The sequence below is a fragment of the Protopterus annectens genome, chromosome 2.part1, assembly GCF_019279795.1.
Source record: "Protopterus annectens isolate FY-2018-M chromosome 2.part1, PAN1.0, whole genome shotgun sequence".
NCBI lineage: Eukaryota > Metazoa > Chordata > Ceratodontiformes > Protopteridae > Protopterus > Protopterus annectens.
The window spans coordinates 942,641,257-942,663,734 of NC_056729.1; the positions used below are offsets into that span (position 1 = coordinate 942,641,257).

Sequence of the window (22,478 nt, forward strand, 5' to 3'; positions counted from 1 at the left end):
TGTAACACCTATCTAGTATATCACGGACATGCAGGTAGACAGACTAATAGTGAACATAATTAGAAACACATTTTAACACTTTTCGCAATGAACACTTACTTGCATGAGACTTTAGTATGGCACAGGTACTTGGTTAAGACATTGCATTGATCCTTGCACAGAAAGAGACATTGAGTATTGCACTGTGAACATTAAGTATTGTGCTATGGACCTTAGATTATTGCACTATGGTTAATTTATGGAGTTGCATGTATTGCACTGAAAGAAGAGATATTTTACTGCATTGCTACTGCCGTATATGGCCTATAAGTTAACAGTCATGGTGAATACTGCACTAAGTAATAGAGGAGACTGGTAACCAGGTTAATGCACAATTTGAGCCAAGCTTCTATAGTTTCTACTGACCCAGATGGCCGTCATGGAGCATAGTTGTTACTAGGGTTTAGCAGCCTGATGACATTAGGGAAGAAACTGTTCCTGAATCTCGTAGTTCTGCAACGTATGCTTCAGAAACACTTTCCAGATGATTGATGCAGGAACAGTCTGTAAGCAGGGTGAGTGCGCCTTTAATTATTCCTCTGGCCCTGCTGAGACATCTGGATAAGTACAAGTCGTGGATAGGTGGTTAGGTGGTCTTGATGATCTTCTTGGCTGTCTTCACCACTCTCTGGAGGGATTTGCACTCAGAGGTGGAGCAGATTCCATACCATACTACAAGGTTGTTCGTCAGGATGCTTTCTACAGTATCTCTGTAGAAGGTAGTGAGAACTGTCAATGGGAGATTCGCTGTCCTCAGCCTTCTTAAAAAGTGCAATCTCTGGTGTGTTTTCTTGACTGTGGCATTTGTATTGGTGTTCCAAGACAAGTCCTCATCGATGTGCAGTCCCAGAAACTTTGTGCTTCTCACTCTTTCAACAGTTTCCCCATTGATGGTGAGGGGGGAATGTTCCTTGTGATTTTTCCTGTAGCCCACAATTATCTCTTTTGTCTTGTTCACGTTTAGTGCTAAGTTTTTATTTCTACACCAGGTAATGAGTTGTTCCATCTCATCTCTATACACTGTTTCATTGTCATTACTGATAAGGCCCACCACTGTTGTATCATCAGCAAACTTGATGATGTGATTTGTATTGTACCTGGCTGTACAATCATGTGTTAAAAGGGTGAACAGCAACGGACTTATTACACATCCTTGTGGAACTCCAGTGCTGTTTGAGGAGTTACTTCCTATGCATACTTGCTGAGGTCTGTCTGTGAGAAAGTCAAGAATCCAGTTACAAAGTGGAGTGTTGACGCCCAGTTGGAGTAACTTCATTACCAGATGAAGCTGGATGACTGTGTTAAAAGCAGAGCTGAAGTCACTGAATATTACCCTTGCTAAGGTGTTTTTATTCTCAAGGTCTTCCAGCAATAGATGGAGTGCTAGAGAGATGGCATCTGCCATAGAGCGAATGTTCCTAGAATGTTCCTAATTATCTTGGAGTCCCCATATTACTCAGTAATAAAGGCTTTGACAAGAAATGGCTCTGTATCAGTAAGTTTATCAGTACCCTGTATGTCTTTGTTAATATTCACAGTGTTAAGGCCCTCGCCTAAAATGGGCTTGAATCTACCCTGTCTACCATACACTACTTCATCAAAAGCCCTTTTGACAATCTCAGTAGGATATTCACAGTCAAAAAAATTGTTAAATAAGGTTCTGCACTCATCAAAAAATTCTGCATCATGTGAACACATCCTACAAATGCGGACGAACTGTCCCTAACAACAACAACCTTTTGATGGTAAGGATGTGAGCTAGTAAAATGAAAAAGCAAATTTGAATATGTAGGTTTTCTGTATAATCTAGACCTGAAAGCACCATCAAATTTCTCAGTTGTGACATCCAAATAATTCACTTTATAGGTGGTGTGTCGATGGGTAAACTGTCGAAAAGAAGTAATGCCAGAGATATATTCAACAAATTCTGTCACTTTGTCTTCTGTATCCACCCAAAAAAAACTATTATATCATCATGAAAATATTTGTAGAGTGTCCAACACTACTTATAAGGTGAATTAAAAATATATAAATGTTCCCAATACATCAAAATTAAATTTGCATAAGACACAATGTGCCGCCATAGCAACACCAGAAATTTGGTGGAAACATTCACCTTCAAAGAAAATATAGTTATTTTTAAACATTAGTTCCATTAAAATCAAATAAGTGTGGACCTCTCTCTCTGTAAAATGACCAAACACTCTCAAAGCTTCTTCAAAGCATTGTAGTCTTAATTTGTGTGCAATACAAGTAAATAAATGGTCGCAAATTTCAATGTTTCACAAAACTAATGCTGTTTCACATTTCGTAAAAAATCCTAAGAGTCCATAAGGGCATTAAAATCCCCCAAGTGCATACTTTTTAACTATACATCAAAGAACTTAGCAAGCAGAGCTGTGACTGATCCTTCTTCTGCTACTAATGGATGTAGTGGGGGGGTCCATGACATTTTTATGGACTTTGGGGACCCCGAAAACTGCTGCCACTTTGAGCTTAGCATTGTGAAGAAAATTGAAATCCTCTTGGTCTTTAAAATCTTTCAACAACAAGTCATTTAATGTGATATAAATGTTACGGTAGGCTGCATTAATTTCATTAAGGGAGACCCTAGAGTATCTGTGTCACCTAACAAATTTAACATTCTGGCATCATAATCAATCTTGTTCATTAAAACTGTGCCTCCACCATTGTCAGGTCTCATGACTCTAACATTCTGATTGCTCTTAAGATTGTCCATCACTTTTCTTTTATCAGGTGTTAAATTGGATGTAATTGTATTACCTAGAACACCCCTTTGAAGTTCATTTTCTACTAGTTTTTCAACTGGGGGGGTTGTATACACGTCTTTTTTTAAGGTTATTATTCACAGTCTGATAGTTATTTGTTCTCAATTATATTTCAAGATTCTTTTTCCTTAGGAACAATTTCAAGTCAATAATTAATTTACTAATATTACATTTACGACAGGGAATAAAATTAAACCCCTTAGTGAACAGGCCAAAGTGACCATGCTTAACATCAATGTCACTGTAGTTAAAAATGCTGTAACCAATCAAAACAGACCTAAAACCACTCATAATGATGTTATTAATTTCTAATACATTCATATTTAACTTTACATCCTCCTCTGGTCTTCCTCCCTCCCCCCATAATGATTGTACCTCTGGGGCTGCTTGTTCATTAGTCTCTCTGACCTGCATAAGGGGGGGGTATTACAAAGGGTCCTGGTAGTTTAAAGAGTATTTATTTGTATGAAAGTAATTTGTTTCCACAACTCTATTACTGGTTACATAATTCCTATTGTTATTACCAGGTCTCCTCTCACTTCTTATATTGTAAATACTACCTTTAGGGTTTGGGTAACTTTTTGTTCTGAATATTCCTTCCACTCCCTTTCAAGTTTTCTTTTTTTATGGTTAGTAATGACAGAACATTTTTTTATCCGCATATTCTCTAGCATCAAAATACAACTTCTTGTATTCTTCCACAGTAGATAGAATATCATTAACAATTTTTTGATTAATCAATTCTATTTGTTTGTACAACTGTTCCATGTTTTTTTTCATTATTTCTTACTAGTGTTCTTAAAATCTCAAGACTACAGTTGTTAAAAATAACCAAAAGGTCCTTGTGAAAGTCCGAGCCCTCATATACATTGTTTGGATATTTCCATACTCTGACTCCTTTTGGTACAATCCCCTTTTCTATACATTCTTTCAAGTATATGTTGTCAATATTTAAACTCTTGTATTTCAACATAATGTTTTCCAAAGCTTTCACATTGTCAGCATAGCTCATGTTGTCCACACTTTCATTAATCTTGATGTATTGGGAACAATTATATATTTTTAATTCACCTTATAAGTAGTGTTGGACACTCTACAAATATTTTCATGATGATATAATAGTTTTTTTGGGTGGACACTGAAGACAAAGTGACAGAATTTTTTTGAATATATCTCTGGCATTACTTCTTTTTGACAGTTTACCCATCGACACACCACCAATAAAGTGAATTATTTGGATGTCACAACTGAGAAATGTGATGGTGCTTTCAGGTCTAGATTATACAGAAAACCTACATATTCAAATTTGCTTCTTCATTTTACTAGCTCACATCCTTACCATCAAAAGGATGGTGTTGTTAAGGGACAGTTCATCCACATTTGTAAGATGTCTTCACATGATGCTGAATTTTTTGATGAGTGTAAAACCTTATTTAACATGTTTTTTGACCATGGATATCCCAAGTAGTGGCTGGTAGACTGGGTCAACTCAAGCTCATTTTAGGCGAGGACCTTAACACTGTGAATATTAACACAGAGTTACAGGGTGCTGATAAACATACTGACACAGAGCCATTTCTTGTCAAAGCCTTTATTACTGAGTTTAATGGCGACTCCAAGATAATTTGGAACATTTTGGAAAAAGAATGGCACAAATTTTCCCAAGTATTGGACTTGAGTCCCATCTTTGATACTTCTTTTAAAATTATTTAGAGTAAGGGTCCTAATGTAAAAGACTATCTTGAGAGTACTATCTCAACAAGGACAAACAGTAGAACCACTGGAAGCTAATAAGCACCCTGGATTAAATGAAGTTATTTCTGTAGCTCCAATTTTAAAATTACATGCTGCCAGGTTATAATAACAGCATTAATTCACTCATGAGAACACAATTATTTTATACAAATGTTCACTTCAAACTGAGGCACAATAATAATGTTGTATTATTTCAAGAAATTTCCTTAAAATGACCACTAGAAGGCATTTTACTGTTGGAAAATGTTTTTGGTGACTGATTCTACTTATTCTTTTATATACATATAGAGTTTTATTTATTTATTATTTTAAGTACAAAACTTTTAAGAAACATGGGGTATTTGTGTTTTAAATATGTATATGATATGTATATATATAAGTGATACAACTTTATATATTTTATATATATTTTCTTTGTCATTTTTTGTCACATTTAGACATTTTAACTAATTGCACTGTGATTGGAGGGGTATTATTTATTTACTCAGAAGTATTAAAACTGGTGTTTATGATTTACATTCATTTATGCATCTGAGGAAGTCGTTATAGACGAAAACATACTTGTGGATATAAGCGGTTATGCTTTATCTTGTGGAGTGCTGTCTCTGAATATACCAGTGTGCTGTACTTTGTTGGGCTGTCTGTGCTGTATTTTACAGCTGTTAATCAGAGTCTGTTTAATTGATGGAAGGTATGTACCCAAGAAGACTGAATGCTGTAATTAAATCAAAAAGTATTTCAACAAAGTATTAGTTTAAGGGTGTGCACACTTATGCAACCAGATTATTGTAAGTTTTTTATTTTTATATTTTTTCCTCTAACAGATTTGTTTGTTTTTTAATTGAATTATACAGGTTATAGGTCACATTAAAGGTGGGAAAAGTTTTGAAATGAGTTATAGTGGTCTCCTTTTTTTATATCACAAAAACCTGGCATTTTAACAGGGGTATGTACACTTTTTATATCCGCTACATATATATGTATGTATATACAGAGAGAAATGTATACATGTAGTATATATATGTGTGTGTGTGTGTCTGTATATATATATATATATATATATATATATATATATATACAGTGTACACGTGTGTGTGTGTGTGTGTGTGTGTGTGTGTATATATATATATATATATATATATATATATATTTATGTGTGTGTGTGTGTGTATGTGTGTATACATGTATATATGGCACCTATGTCTGTAATGGACACAGGTAACCTGTAAATTGTTCATCTCCCAGACCCCTGCTTACACTTTTCAAGGGTGTCAGGATTTGTCAGATATTTGGGACGCATGGCTAGGCTTAAAAAGGCCCTTGTGGCCATTACCCTAGTAAACACCTATGAACCTATATATATATATATATATATATATATATATATATATATATATATATATCTCAACACACAAAAAACCCAAATCAAGAAATAAACAAAAAAACCAACAGCAATGTGCAGCATAAAAACCACGATTCCAAGTTGTCTGGCAAAACTCAGCTTCAAATAAATCCAAGGAGCCACTTAGCGATAGTCAGCTTTAATATAAACGACAGTAAAAACACAGAAACAACGTAAGCGCTTTCACGGGTCCCCCCGCTTCATCAGACGTATAACTGCTACTACTTCAGATGCAAGGATTCTTATACCATATGCTTAAATTAATCAATTCAATTAGTTATACCTTTAACACATCAATTTCAAATTTAAAGCGCTACTACGACATAATATAAAAAACATTACCTGTAACAAAAGCATTGCATTAAAATCAGCACATTTAAAACCAAATAAATAACTGCCTACCAATTGAATCAATAGCTCTGCTCAAAATCAAACTTTCAGAGCTTATGCAAGGAATATGACGCTTACAATACATCTGGCATGCTGATTAAACAGAACCACATACCTCCATGGATTTGCATTTCGCTATTCGATGCTTATTCAGAATAGTCCCAGTGCTAAGCACTGACTTAACCCATGGTGTTCAAGTCACCTTGTTCAATCAAAAAACCAAAAATAATAATGAAGACGGCAGCCCATCCGTACAATTCCCATGCTGTCCGTCATCTTCTGTGACTTCCGCTACAAGCCCTAAATGCGTTAATACGTAATGGCGTAAATTCATGCCGTTGCAATACTATACTCACTGATAATGCATATATCTTAGTCAACATCTAAAGAGACTGCATTAACCTAACTTCATATTCCTATTGTCATGCTGAAATAAACCAAATATTATGTGCATGAATATAGGAACCTAAATAACTAGGTATTAAATGACTTATTCAATTGTGTATGACACATGTATAGCTTTGGTTGTTCATTCAAGAAATATTAATAGTCAATTCATATATACATATATAACCAAACTACTTAATCATTACTTTAGATCAACCACAGAATTATCCACTGAGCTCTATTACTTCAAATTCTATGATTGAGAATGTATATATAAAATAACTATATAAATAACATAGATATTTAATAATTAATATTAATCTACAATCAAATGGATGTTTGAATATTATTAATAAAAATTTAAAATTTAAATAACAATGGAAAATAATAACAAGCCTCATTTCAGTTTCCTAGCTTTTAGGGCAGGTTTAAGTGAAACGGAATCATTTAGCCCCATGCCACGATGCGCTCCAAGCCTAAATATCCATTCCAGTTCAGCATACTCCGTATCATTGGTTATATTGCCCAACCTCATATTTACATATTGTATGTGTAAAATTTGAAACATAAAAGTATGCGATTCGCCAAATTTCATAATATGTTTTGATAACGCGTTATACTCTTCCCTCCTGGCTATACTATAATAATGGTCACGTATCCTCTCTCGGAGTGTTCGATTGGTTTTCCCAATATAGTAGCAATAACAGACTCTGCAGTAGGCCACATATACAAGATTTTTAGTATTGCATGATCCATTCACCTTTAATTGCCATAGTCGTTTGGATTCAGGATGCCTAAAAAATCGAGATTCATCTATATATATACATTGCTTACATCCATTACATTTTCTAGTACCCATAAAATAAGGTGCTATATGGGTTTCTATTGCATTATTGGTCCCTTTTCGATAACAAAGTTGTTGTTTTAATGTTTTATTATTTTTGTATATAAATCTCGGTTTATTACCTAATAATTCTCTCGTTCTGTCATCCACTAACAATATACCCCAGCAATTATTTATGGCTCCTTTGATGCGTTCAAAGTTAGTGCCAAGCGGTAAAACAAATGCTGGCTTGTTATCCATTTCACTAACACTCATGTTGTGTGTGGCTCCATCGGAAAAATAAGGTCTGGCAAAGGTCGTCCTATTACTAATAACATTCGTACAAACGTTCTCAACCTCACTATAATTATACCCCCTGGCCACAAAATCTTTTTTAATTTTTGCAACTCTACCTTTAAGTTCTCATCATTATTGCAGAGTCTTGCCAATCTAAGGGCTTGACCTTTTACTATATTATCGAATACCCTGGGGTTATGCATGCTGGTCCGTGCAAAAACGATGGACAATAACAAGTTTTACTTAAATACATTTGTAACAATTTTATCATCTGACTTGCTGATTGTGACATCAAGGAAATCAATCATATTCCTAGAAAACTGCATGCTAAATCTCAAAAAATTACTGGAGCAGTTCAAATCTATAAGGAACTCTTGGAGTGACAACTCAGTGCCACCCCACAAGATGAATAAATCATCCACAAAGCGTCTATGAAATACTGCTTGTGGTATGTTCATTAAATGTTCTTTTTCCCATGATGTCATGACAAGATTTGCGTAGGCGTTTGCGCAACTCGTGCCCATCGCTACGCCTCTCTTCTGTTTGTAAAACTTATCCATAAAAAGAAAAATGTTATTTTCCAACACAGTTTCTAATAAGAGGCAAACAAAGTCTGATTTTATCACTTCCATATGACCATCTGTTATAAATAACTCTCTCACCATATTGATACCTGCATCATTGGGAATACTCGTAAAAAGTGACTCTACATCCAATGTAACAAAAATTAAATCATTTGCTGTACCTACTCCTTCTATAAATACAAACAAATCTTTTAAAAATTGTTGGGTGTCACGCAAAATATGGTGATACTTTTCTAAGACTGCTTTTAATTGTAGATCCAGATAAACGGAAATACCTTCAGTAACCCAACCTGCACCGGCTACTATGGGTCTAAATTTCGGGTGGTTGGGGTCTTTATGTATTTTAGGTAAGCCATTTATTTGTGGAATTACAAACGTTTGCAGTGTCAACGCTTCCATTTGGAAGCAAGCCTTAATCTAAATATTATACCAAGAGGCCTTAGGGTTCTGAATATGCCAAGCTACGGAACTGTATATGCTGATCTTTTGAGTAAATGGCAGAAAATTAACATTGAAACCAGCAAAGCGTACATGCAATTACTCATAGATTTCTTTCAACCATTTGAAAATGACCTAAGAGACAATGTTATTAGAAAGCAAACTGATTTATTTGAAGTATATGGGGATGGGCCAACTGAGTTATATTTACATAAATTGGTTGAGAAAGTACAAAGATATGAAACCAAAATATTAGATCAAAAGAAAAGAAAAATATCGCGAGACTTGGAAGATTTCGCCAATCACAATGTTTTTACTTGGCCCAGGGACACTAACTATGGTGACAACAGTAATATAAATAATATGCACAAACAACAACAAGGCCAAGATTGCAGCGGCCCAACAAGACCAAATATACATCCAGAGGCTAGTTTAAGCAATATAAACAATAGTGGGCAATCTGTCCCTATGCATCAAGGTTCAATCACAGTAGAAGGAACCACAGTAATAAATGCTCAATCTTCGTTAAATACTGATTTAGCTGCAACACAACAAGCAGTCAATGATGAGCAAACCTCACAGGTGGCTGCGGATGTAAGAAGAAAAACCATTGTGAACAATTCTTTTGGGAATGACCCTTCGGTTTTTCCGTTTCCAATACGTACGGGCAGGAGAGGATCGTCGGATACGGACATTCATCGAGGACAAAAAAGGAAGGAAGCACCACAGCAACAAATGCACACTATCAAAAAGATGTGGTTTCAAAAAACTTGATATGGAACATTTCTAGCTATCAGTTATCTGAAGCAGAGTGTGATTTACTATCCAAGGGACTTGGATTTATACCTACAAACAAAGTGGACATAAGTGAAGCTATTATTGCACTACGCATGTTTGCTAGAAATGTAACTTTAAAATTGATGTTTAACTCTGAAACACAGGATGTTCATAACTTAAAAAAGAAGAGTGAATTTCAACCCCAGTTACCCCCCAATGTAGAAGTATTTGTTAGGGCGGTTGAAAATGCCTTCTATGAGGATACCAGTTTTAATTCAGCATTGGTTACATCAAACATGAGTGAACAAGAAAGTCAGGCATTGGTTAGTCTTAAAAATAATACTAACATTGTAATTAAACCATCAGACAAAGGGGGTCCAATTGTCATTATGGATGCCCCCTATTACTTTAATACCATGAATCAAATGCTAGAAACAGAAGCATATGAAGTTGTTAACATGGTAGATGTTAATCAGACAATAGATAACGTTAGAGGGGTGTTATTAGAATGTTATAATCTAAGCATTTTGACGAAGGAATTATTCGATTATTGTACTGTTGAATATCCGGTAATTCCACAAATAAATGGCTTACCTAAAATACATAAAGACCCCAACCACCCGAAATTTAGACCCATAGTAGCCGGTGCAGGTTGGGTTGCTGAAGGTATTTCCGTTTATCTGGATCTACAATTAAAAGCAGTCTTAGAAAAGTATCACCATATTTTGCGTGACACCCAACAATTTTTAAAAGATTTGTTTGTATTCATAGAAGGTGTAGGTACAGCTAAGGATTTAATTCTTGTCACATTGGATGTAGAATCACTCTTTACGAGTATTCCCAATGATGCAGGGATCAATATGGTGAGAGAGTTACTTATAACAGATGGTCATATGGAAGTGATAAAATCAGACTTTGTTTGCCTCTTGTTAGAAACTGTGTTGGAAAATAACATTTTTCTATTTATGGACAAGTTATTCAAACAGAAGAGAGGTGTAGCGATGGGCACGAGTTGCGCAAACGCTTACGCAAATCTTGTCATGACATCATGGGAAAAAGAACATTTAATGAACATACCACAAGCAGTATTTCATAGACGCTTTGTGGATGATTTATTCATTTTGTGGGATGGTACTGAGCAATCACTCCAAGATTTCCTTATAGATTTGAACTGCTCCAGTAATTTTTTGAGATTTAGCATGCAGTTTTCTAGGAATATGATTGATTTCCTTGATGTCACAATCAGCAAGTCAGATGATAAAATTGTTACAAATGTATTTCGTAAAACTTGTTATTGTCCATCGTTTTTGCACCGGACCAGCATGCATAACCCCAGGGTATTCGATAATATAGTAAAAGGTCAAGCTCTTAGATTGGCAAGACTCTGCAATAATGATGAGAACTTAAAAGTAGAGTTGCAAAAATTAAAAACAGATTTTGTGGCCAGGGGGTATAATTATAGTGAGGTTGAGAACGTTTGTACGAATGTTATTAGTAATAGGACGACCTTTGCCAGACCTTATTTTTCCGATGGAGCCACACACAACATGAGTGTTAGTGAAATGGATAACAAGCCAGCATTTGTTTTACCGCTTGGCACTAACTTTGAACGCATCAAAGGAGCCATAAATAATTGCTGGGGTATATTGTTAGTGGATGACAGAACGAGAGAATTATTAGGTAATAAACCGAGATTTATATACAAAAATAATAAAACATTAAAACAACAACTTTGTTATCGAAAAGGGACCAATAATGCAATAGAAACCCATATAGCACCTTATTTTATGGGTACTAGAAAATGTAATGGATGTAAGCAATGTATATATATAGATGAATCTCGATTTTTTAGACATCCTGAATCCAAACGACTATGGCAATTAAAGGTGAATGGATCATGCAATACTAAAAATCTTGTATATGTGGCCTACTGCAGAGTCTGTTATTGCTACTATATTGGGAAAACCAATCGAACACTCCGAGAGAGGATACGTGACCATTATTATAGTATAGCCAGGAGGGAAGAGTATAACGCGTTATCAAAACATATTATGAAATTTGGCGAATCGCATACTTTTATGTTTCAAATTTTACACATACAATATGTAAATATGAGGTTGGGCAATATAACCAATGATACGGAGTATGCTGAACTGGAATGGATATTTAGGCTTGGAGCGCATCGTGGCATGGGGCTAAATGATTCCGTTTCACTTAAACCTGCCCTAAAAGCTAGGAAACTGAAATGAGGCTTGTTATTATTTTCCATTGTTATTTAAATTTTAAATTTTTATTAATAATATTCAAACATCCATTTGATTGTAGATTAATATTAATTATTAAATATCTATGTTATTTATATAGTTATTTTATATATACATTCTCAATCATAGAATTTGAAGTAATAGAGCTCAGTGGATAATTCTGTGGTTGATCTAAAGTAATGATTAAGTAGTTTGGTTATATATGTATATATGAATTGACTATTAATATTTCTTGAATGAACAACCAAAGCTATACATGTGTCATACACAATTGAATAAGTCATTTAATACCTAGTTATTTAGGTTCCTATATTCATGCACATAATATTTGGTTTATTTCAGCATGACAATAGGAATATGAAGTTAGGTTAATGCAGTCTCTTTAGATGTTGACTAAGATATATGCATTATCAGTGAGTATAGTATTGCAACGGCATGAATTTACGCCATTACGATTAACGCATTCAGGACTTGTAGCGGAAGTCACAGAAGGTGACGGACAGCATGGGAATTGTATAGAGGGGCTGCTGTCTTTATTATTATTTTTGGTTTTTTGATTGAACAAGGTGACTTGAACACCATTGGTTAAGTCAGTGCTTAGCACTGGGACTATTCTGAATAAGCATCGAATAGCGAAATGCAAATCCATGGAGGTATGTGGTTCTGTTTAATCAGCATGCCAGATGTATTGTAAGCGTCATATTCCTTGCATAAGCTCTGAAAGTTTGATTTTGAGCAGAGCTATTGATTCAATTGGTAGGCAGTTATTTATTTGGTTTTAAATGTGCTGATTTTAATGCAATGCTTTTGTTACAGGTAATGTTTTTTATATTATGTCGTAGTAGCGCTTTAAATTTGAAATTGATGTGTTAAAGGTATAACTAATTGAATTGATTAATTTAAGCATATGGTATAAGAATCCTTGCATCTGAAGTAGTAGCAGTTATACGTCTGATGAAGCGGGGGGACCCGTGAAAGCGCTTACGTTGTCTTTGTGTTTTTACTGTCGTTTATATTAAAGCTGACTATCGCTAAGTGGCTCCTTGGATTCATTTGAAGCTGAGTTTTGCCAGACAACTTGGAATCGTGGTTTTTATGCTGCACATTGCTGTTGGTTTTTTCATATATATATATATATATATATATATATATATATATATATATATATATATAAACATACAGCAAGAGATGTGTACATGTAGTGCATGTGTGTGTGTGCGTGTGTGTGTGTGTGTGTGTGTGTGTGTGTGTGTGTGTGTGTGTGTTTGTATACACACACACACACACACACACACACACACACACACACACACACACACACACACACACACACACACAGTTTCACTTCATAATTTCGAATTACTGAAATCTCAAATTTCAGTAACCTGAGACTAAAAAGTCTAACCAGTCACAATACCTAAACCCAAAATCCTGAATCACACAGTCATGAACATACATATACAATACAGCACATAACACACAGACTATTCCACCCACAGCACACAAGCCACACAACCCACTCACACCACGCTATCCTCCACTCGCACGCACACAAATACACATCACACATACACAAACACCAACAAATCCAACACTCACATTCACACTTACACCTCCCTACCCTTACACACACATACAATGTACAAAAACACACACAAACACTCACTCGCCTGCAATCTCAGGCACCATAACACTACACGCGACGCACCAGAAATGCATAAGCAGGGATTTGAGATATTTGAATTCGCTCTTATGCACTTTTGCATTCTGGTTTTAGACTTCATGGTCTCGGGTTACTGAAATTAAATTGCAGTAACTCCAAATTATGAAGTGTAACCACACACACACACACACACACACACACACACACACACACACACACATATGTGCATGTGTCTGTCTGTCTGCATGTGTCTGTCTGTGTTTTTTATGTCTCTGTGTGTGTTTGTGTGTGTTTTTATGTCTGTCTGCATGTGTCTGTGCGTGTGTGTGTCTGTATATGTCTGTGTGTGTTTATATATGTGTCTGCATGTGTCTGTGTGTTTGTATGTGTGAGCACGCTCATGTTTTTCTGAATTTCCTTGGCATGACAGTATGATATTCAAGTTGTTTATCACTGCATATATAAAAATTGGATGACTGGTTCACACAAGTGGGTTACACAGCTGACATATTTGTTTATTCAGGTGCAATTCATTACTCTTTTCTACATACCATTTCCCAGGTCCTTTTTCTCAGTAGCTCATGTAACTGTTCTCTTACATTCCAAGAAACCATCAGACTGTTGTTGGAAATGTTCAGCCCACATTTGTCAATCAGAGTAATGGTGTTTCATTAGTGGTGAGAGAAGGTCATACGAATACTACTGCAAATCATGAACCTTTGTTTTCCCTGTGTGTCTGTGTGTGTGTATATTTATGTCTGTTTGTATAATGTCTAGGTACTGTACAGATCACTAATTCTAAATCTGTTTGTCTGTGTGTGTGTGTGTGTGTGTGTGTGTGTGTGTGTGTGTGTGTGTGTGTGTGTGTGTGTGTGTGTGTCTATACATATAATGTCTAGGTACTGTAGAAATCAGTACTTCTAAATCTCTGTCTGTGTGTGTCTGCATCCACTGGTGCATATTCTAGGTCTTCTTTGTGCTTGATTTCCATAGTCTTTCACTTTTGGTAGGTGATATACTTATGTAAAGTTATGTTACAGTGCTGTTTCAGATGACAGCCTTGATACAAAGCTGAGATGTCCCTTAATCATGCCAAATTGCTGTTTTCTCTATGTTATATACACCAGAGGCAGGTATGGTATGCAGTACGTCTCATCTATAGCCTATATTCTTCATTGTCTCTGAATTTAATGTAGATTTTTTCCATGCATTTCCTAGTGTGTACTTACGCTTTGTACTGAGTACCATGTGTATAAGTCCCATCCACAGTAATCAAATCATTTTTGAACCACATTTAGCTGTCACCAAGATATAAAGAAAACATTCTTCTTTAGTTTGAGTTATTATGCACTGTCCTGTCTGAACTAAATGCTTACAGCTGCAGTGACCTTTTGTTTTCTTCATATCTTTTTTTGTAGCATCTTGTTTTGTTTATAATATAAAATACTCCAGTAATAAATAGACATAATTATGGAGATTTTGTTTTTATTCCTGTAATTCTATGCATCCTTGTTGTTTGTTTATAGGTTCATTGCCTTGGTGGAGAAATTGGTGCTGAAGTGTGGGAACATTTGCTGGTAATGATTCGTTGCCCATTTTTGGCTCTCTCAGCAACAATCAGCAACCCTGAAGACCTGACAGAGTGAGTAAGCTGGTGCTGTATTTGAATATAGTTATATAGTTTTATGTATACACTGGATTATGACATGTTTGGTCAACAACACAAAACAGTGACACAAAATGAGACTAAAAAGATCAAATGCACAAATGAGAGATATACAAAAAGAGGAATTCACAAAAATTTAAATTTTTCTCCCATTAGTTGTAAATCCAAACTACAAATCACAGATCAGGCATAATCTAAATAATGGTACTGTTAGGGATTTTTTAATTAAAAGGAATCTATATATTTTTTCATTTTTCTTTTATTTTTGTTAGGAAAAAAATATTTTAGTACAGTAACACATATCATTGGGTTTAGGTGTAGGGTAGTACACATGAGTGGGCAGGGGGACTCTGCCTCTTATTGAGCAACTTTATCTAGTCCTGTCAAAGATCTGAGGGAAGCATTTCTGAATACATGGGAATGGACTTTCCTTTTTATCCAAGATGACACAATCTTTTTTTTCCAAATGTGATTTTTATTTATTTTTAACTCTCTTGTCCAAAAGTAATATGTAAGTTCAAACTTTAACAAATGAATATCATATGTGCACAGATTTCTGAATATATAAAATTCAGAGCATGACGCTAGAGAATTATCAAATAAGATAAACTTTAAAATAACTGTTGTATAAAAAGAGAAAAGCAGAACATAACTATATATGCTATGTACATATAGCCACGGAAAACTTAGTTATCAATTATGAATTTCCAATAACTATTAATTTTTAAGAGTAATCCTAGCAAAGTCAGTCAAATACATATCGATGTTGTGTAAGTGCAGTATGATATTATTTTATTTGTATGTGTGTTATATCTTTAAGTTTTTCAGCCTTAATCTCATAAGATATAATCAAGAAGGCGACTCCAGTACTTTAGATAATATGTCTTATTTTAATTAGTTGTAATTAGTTAATGAGAAGATATATACTTAACTGCCATGTTTTAAAGCCAGTCCAGGACATTTGTGTATAATCTAACCAATTTTGTGTGATATATAATTTGACTAGAGCAAAAAGTGTAATTAAAATACTGGAGAGGCCACAGAAGTACTTCACAAAGAGGATCCTAGGCATTAAACACATGTCCTACACAGACAGACTCAAAAAACTTCAGCTGTTCTCTGTCTCATATCTCCTACTTAGAGATGATCTCTGCTTGACTTACAAAGCCATATCTGACCCAGCTCTGTTGGAAATGATACATCTAAAGAAATCCCAATCCCTCCACACCATATGCTCCAGAGACCTCAACCTCATTACCACAATCAACAGAACATGCTGGAGGGACAGGTTCCTCACCCAGAGACTGCCCATGCTCTGGAATAGACTTCCCATACAAGTTGAGCAGAGCACCTCGCTGACCCTCTTCAAGAGAAATCTTGATGAGTGGATGGGTAATAGAAAGTTCACCCTGGGAATCACTCCAGTGGCTGTACTTGATAGAGGCACTGGGAACTAACAATGGGTGGCACGATGCCAGGGCACTTCTATAGGCTAGGTTTGTAAAGGCTCCAGGGCCACTAGCCTAGTACACAGTTGTGTATATATAAGTTTCTTAAAAGGTGTAAGTTTGGCAGTATTTTGATAGCTTGAGATTTTTGTTCCATAGAATATTTATTGGTCTTAAGAGACCAATATTTTGAATATACCATGGACAATTGATATTTAATATTAGTTATCAATTTATATACATTTGACAAGATTTTTACTTTTCAATAATAAGCGTTTCCAGAACATATCAAATAGGCTTGTTTCATCTTCATTGAAGTCCAAATTTTCCAATAAAGAGGGCACACTTTCTCTTAATTGCTGTAATATTATTGTGTAATTTTTGTTAAGATTATTAAGGGTTCTAATTTTCTTGATGGGCTTCCCCACATGCTTTAGTATACCCCACAGATTCCAATGTCTAATTTTTGAGTAGTTATCTAAGTTAATCATTTTTTATTCATCGTAATATTTGGATTAAAGTGTATTGATTGGAACAAAGTTAAGGAATTAGTTTTACTGATCTCAAAAGCATTTGGAATACAAGTATTTTATTTTTAAATAAGGCATGTATTTTTATGTGTTTGCAATTTTCTTGTTTACTAAAGGGAAGGTCTTTAGGATTTATTTTAAGTTTTAGGGTATGGTCATACCATATTTTAATCCTTACCAGGGACCATTCCCTTTTCTTAGAATCCTGTTAGAGCAAATAATGTTGTAATATAATTTGAAGTCAGGAAGGCCCATTCCACCATTTCTTTATGACATATTAATTTTTGATAGCTAATTGTGGTATTGTTAGGGAACCAAAGATATTTTGATAATGATGTTCATCATGTTTCACTGTTGCAGTCATCACTGTAGGGTTCTTCCTGCTGGCAGGCAGCCCTCGGTCGGCCAGAATCCCAAAGTCTTGGTCTGGCGTCGGCTGTTCAGTCATGCTCCCTGACGTCAGAGCGCCAGGGGTACAAAGCTGCCAGCCGACGCCATGTTCTCCAGTCTCTCTTGCCGTGTGGTGGAAGCAGTTCGCAAGTGCCGGTCAGCTGACTCCAGATATTTTTCGTACTTCATTCCGAAGACTTTCTTCTTCTTCACAAAGCTAAGTACCCCGTTGGGGAAACTTTTTTCTTGCTCCAGACCGATGTCAGAAAAAGTTAATAATTGTATTTCTTGTGGGAAGCAAATACCTCATAAGGATTTCCACTCTTACTGTATTCCTTGTTTAGGCCCTGACCACGACGTAGCTAGTTGTCGGTTTTGTGCTAGATTTAATCAACGTACTATTAAGCGGAGATACGATTTTGCTTTTCACTACTTTGGCAGGCGATTTAATTACAATATGTCGTCGGACATGCTTCTGACTACCAGAGTTCACAAACGACGCAAGGGTAAGGACAGGCCTCCGAGGTCCAAATCAGACAATGGTTTACAAGCGGTGCCAGCTGCGGGTTCGGCCGTCGTTGGTGAGGCGCTTTCGCAGCCCCGGTCATCGGCCATTACAGAGCCGCTTGCTGAAATGGACTCCCACGAGGGGCCAACTAGGCCTTTGAGTACTCCAGGTGCAGGACCTTCGGACAATGCTCCCTCAGATGGGTCCAGAGCCGCTGTGCAGGTACCGGCTTCCGAGGGGGATTTCAGGCCTACACAGCTTCAGATAAAGGCAAAGACAAAGGCAAAGACTCCTTCTAAATCTAAGACTCAAGCCCAGGCCTGCTCTGATCCGGGACCCAAGTCTCAAAAACAAATGCTTAAAATGGTGGAGGACTTGCTAACTATGATTAGGGTTCGCATCCCCCTCCAGACAAAAGGCCAAGACAAGAATTGGGTTATGAATCCTCTGATCAGGCATCTATTTCTTCAGTGTCTTCCTCTGAACAGGAATATGCTTTCCCTCTTTATGAGGATTCTGATGCTGAGGAATCCATTCCTTCAGCTTCACCCCCTAAGAATTTTTCTTTTGGGGAAACTTTACATGACATGAGAGAACATTTTCACGGGAAGGACAGGAGTACTCTGAATCTAAGAGAAGGCTTAGGGATTTCCTTCTTCTTCCCCAACACAGACCCCTGGCTATTCCTCCTATTTTGGATATTGTGGATGATGTCTTTTCTGAGACTAATTTAACTCCTGACTCCTTTCCTCCAGCCCCTGCAAAGCCTGACAGATATTACAGGGTCCCTGACTCCCACCAGTTTCTTTATAAAAATCCTACTGCTGATCCAGAAACCATTTCTCAGGGTCCTAAGGGTGTTAAGGCCGCCTCTGCTAAGAACCCTATTCCATCAGATAAGGAATCTAGGGCTTTGAAGAGATGGGGCAAAAAAGTGTACACTTCTGCTACTTTATCCATTAGGGCTTTAAATTGTCAATTTCATATGCTAAAATATCAGCAATTTCTCCTGTCTGTTATGAAACAAAAGCAAGGTATCATTTCTGCATGTGCAGATAATAAGGAATTACACGATTTGATGCATGCTACTGAGCAGGTGGGGAAGCATGGCTTACACTTTGGTTTTGATGCCTTGGAGGCTCCATGCAGGGTGGCTGCCACTGGCACAGTCATTAGAAGGCATGCTTGGTTAAAGGAACAAAACTTGCCTGATCAACTGAAAGCAAAGTTACTGGATGCTCCTGTTCAACGTAATATTTTGTTTGGGTCTAAGGCTGAAGAAGTGATAAAGAAAATAGAGGATAAGGCAAAATCCATGCAAACAGTTAAGGATTTCTTACAAGTTCAGCCATCAAGATTTAGCAGAAATTGGCCAACTAAAAATTGGTCCTTTCCCAGCTCGGACAGGCCTCAGAGGGGTAGATATAGGCGCACCAGAGGGAGGACCCAAGCACAGACCTCTTACAGACCTAGACAGTGGACTGCTTCCAGCCCCAGGGGTGGAGAGGACAGACCTCAATCTTATAGGAAACAGGCTCAATGACTCCCCCTGCATGGCTCCAGGAACTTCTCTCCTGGAAGCCCCTTTAGGAGGAAAACTCTCTCTTTTTCACCAAAATTGGACTTACATAACCCAAGACAAGTGGGTTCTGGATGTAGTTTCAAGAGGTTACAAATTCCACTTTCATTCCTTGCCAAGACCAAACGGATGGCCAGACCTACCAAAACACCAATGGGCAGAGGCATTAAACCAGGTGGGATCCCTCATGGCTATGAGGGCCATAGAACTGGTTCCACAATCAGAGACGGGGCAAGGTTTTTACTCAAGGCTCTTTCTAGTTCCCAGAAAACAAAATTCTTGGAGACCCATCCTGGATCTGTCAGTCTTAAATACTTTCCTGAAGATACCAAAGTTCAAGATGCTTACTCTGCAGCAGCTCCTGCCAATGTTGAGCAAAAATGCATGGATGGTGACATTGGATTTAAAGGAGGCTTACCTACACATCCCTATCAGACAGGAGTGCAGAAAATACCTCAAGTTCAAGGCCGGCTCGAAACATTACCAGTTCTCTGTGTTGTCCTTTGGCTTGTCTACTGCACCCAGGGTCTTCACCAAGTGCCTGGCACCAGTAGTAGCTTACTGCAGACTCAAGGGAATTCAAATTTACCCTTATCTGGTCGACTGCCTAATTCAAGCAGACAGCAAGGATGTCTTACTCCAGCACCTGGAATTTGTTCAAAATCTACTCAAGTACCTAGGATTCACTGTGAACATAAAAAAGTCAAATTTGACACCCACACAACAGATAACTTTTCTGGGTGCTCTTCTAAACACAGCAACCCAGATGGCATTCCTGACATCCGAAAAACAACTCCAGCTGGCTTCAACTTTCAAAACCCTGGCGTCAATGTCTCAGCTAACTGCAAGGAAATTCCTGCAGGCTTTGGGTTACATGGCCTCCTGCATCCTTCTCATACCATATGCAAGACTGCATATGAGAAAAATACATGGTACCTAAAAAACGTATGTTCCCAACATTGTCACAGTCTAGACACACAGATTGCTGTCTTGCCTTGCCTGCAAAAGGAATTCCATTGGTGGACCATGGCATGTCTTCAAAACAAAGGGAAAGCCTTCAGTCTGCCTCCAGCCAACCAAGTGTTAACCACGGACGCCTCGGATTACGCATGGGGAGCCCACTTGCAGGGGAAAGGCCTGCAAGGTTTTTGTACAGAGGACCAGAAGCACCTACATATCAATTTAAAAGAGATGTTAGCTGTGCAGAATGCCCTCTTGGCTTTCAGGGATCTTCTACAGTGAGAGCAACTACTGATACGGACAGACAACACCACAGTTATGTGGTACATAAACAAGTAAGGGGGTTCACACTCCTACCCCATTTGCAGACTAGCCATGACTCTATGGAACACAGCTCTAGCTTGCAAAGTGGACCTACAAGCTCAGTTCCTGCCAGGGAAACAAAATATTCTGGCAGGCAGCCTGAGCAGGAACCTGTCAGACCCACATGAGTGGATGCTAGACACCCAAATATTCAAGATGATTACAGAAGCCTGGGGCTGCCCGGACATAGATCTGTTTGCATCCCCCCTCAACTACCAGTTACAGATTTTTTGCACAAGGACATATCACAAACTAGCATGGAAAGTGGATGCTCTCTCATTCAGTTGGAGGAACCTCTCGGGGTATGCCTTTCCTCATCTACCTCTTCTTCCATGGGTGTTATTAAAGATAAAGCAGGACAAACCCAAGATGATTTTACTAGCCCCAAATGGCCTCGTCAGTTTTGGTACTCAACACTGATGAACCTATCCCAGGAACCTCCTTGGATTCTACCTCAGATTCCAAATCTTTTGTCCCAACACCAGGGCCAGGTTCTGCACTCTCATATCAAAACTCTCAGCCTGGCAGCCTGGCGTATTCAGGGTCTATGATTATCCAACCCTTCCCAAACAGGTCATGGATGTCATCTTAGAAGCCAGACGGCCTAGCACTAGAAAATTTTATGAGGGTAAATGGAAGAGATTTTGCACCTGGATGCATGCTCAGGATTCAGATCCTGTCATTCCTAATATTCCTTTGATTTTACATTACCTGACAGACATGTGACATAAGGGTTTATCCTTCTCCTCCATAAAAATACATGACTCAGCTATCTCTGCACATTACAATACAGATCCTCCAATCTTTTCACATCCACTTCTGAAACAATATCTCAGAGGAGCAAAGAATTTAAGGCCCCCTAGGACACCACCCATACCTGCCTGGGACCTCAACTATGTTCTGGAAAAACTTACTCTACCTCCTTTTGAGCCTGCTGCCACATCTGATATAAAGTATTTATCATGGAAGACAGCTATCCTACTGACTTTGACTTCAGCCAGGAGAGTCTCTGAGTTACAAGCACTCATGGCTGTGGAACCTTGTATTATTTTTCATCAAGACAGGGTGTCTTTAAGGACTAATCCTACTTTCATGCCTAAAGTGGTTTCTAAAGTGGCTCTAAACCAAATTATTCACCTGCCAACTTTTTCACTAACCCACAAAATAAGGGGGAGAGGATCTTGCATTCGTTGGACGTGCACATGCAGCTTCGTTTTTACCTGGACAGAACCAAGGATATCAGGAAGACAGAACAACTGTTTGTTTCTTGTGCAGCAAATTCCCAAGGCAAAGCTATTTCAAAACAGACCATTTCTAAATGGATTGCTCATGGAATCAGATTTTGTTATTCTCATCATAGAAAGCAAATCCCAGGAAAAATTAGGACTCACTCTACCAGAGCTGCTGCTACTTCAACTGCCTTTCT

The 22,478-nt window shown here is 37.3% G+C and overlaps 1 protein-coding gene across 1 annotated transcript in view; it reads left to right on the forward strand.

The window, feature by feature from the left end:
• The window catches only part of LOC122794922 (probable ATP-dependent RNA helicase DDX60), a 2,165,155-nt gene that overhangs the window by 1,136,418 nt on the left and 1,006,259 nt on the right, over positions 1-22,478 (forward strand). The window contains exon 22 of the mRNA XM_044063515.1: positions 15,135-15,250. Within this exon, the coding sequence (XP_043919450.1) occupies positions 15,135-15,250 (116 nt within the window). The remainder of the gene's footprint in view (positions 1-15,134; positions 15,251-22,478) is intronic.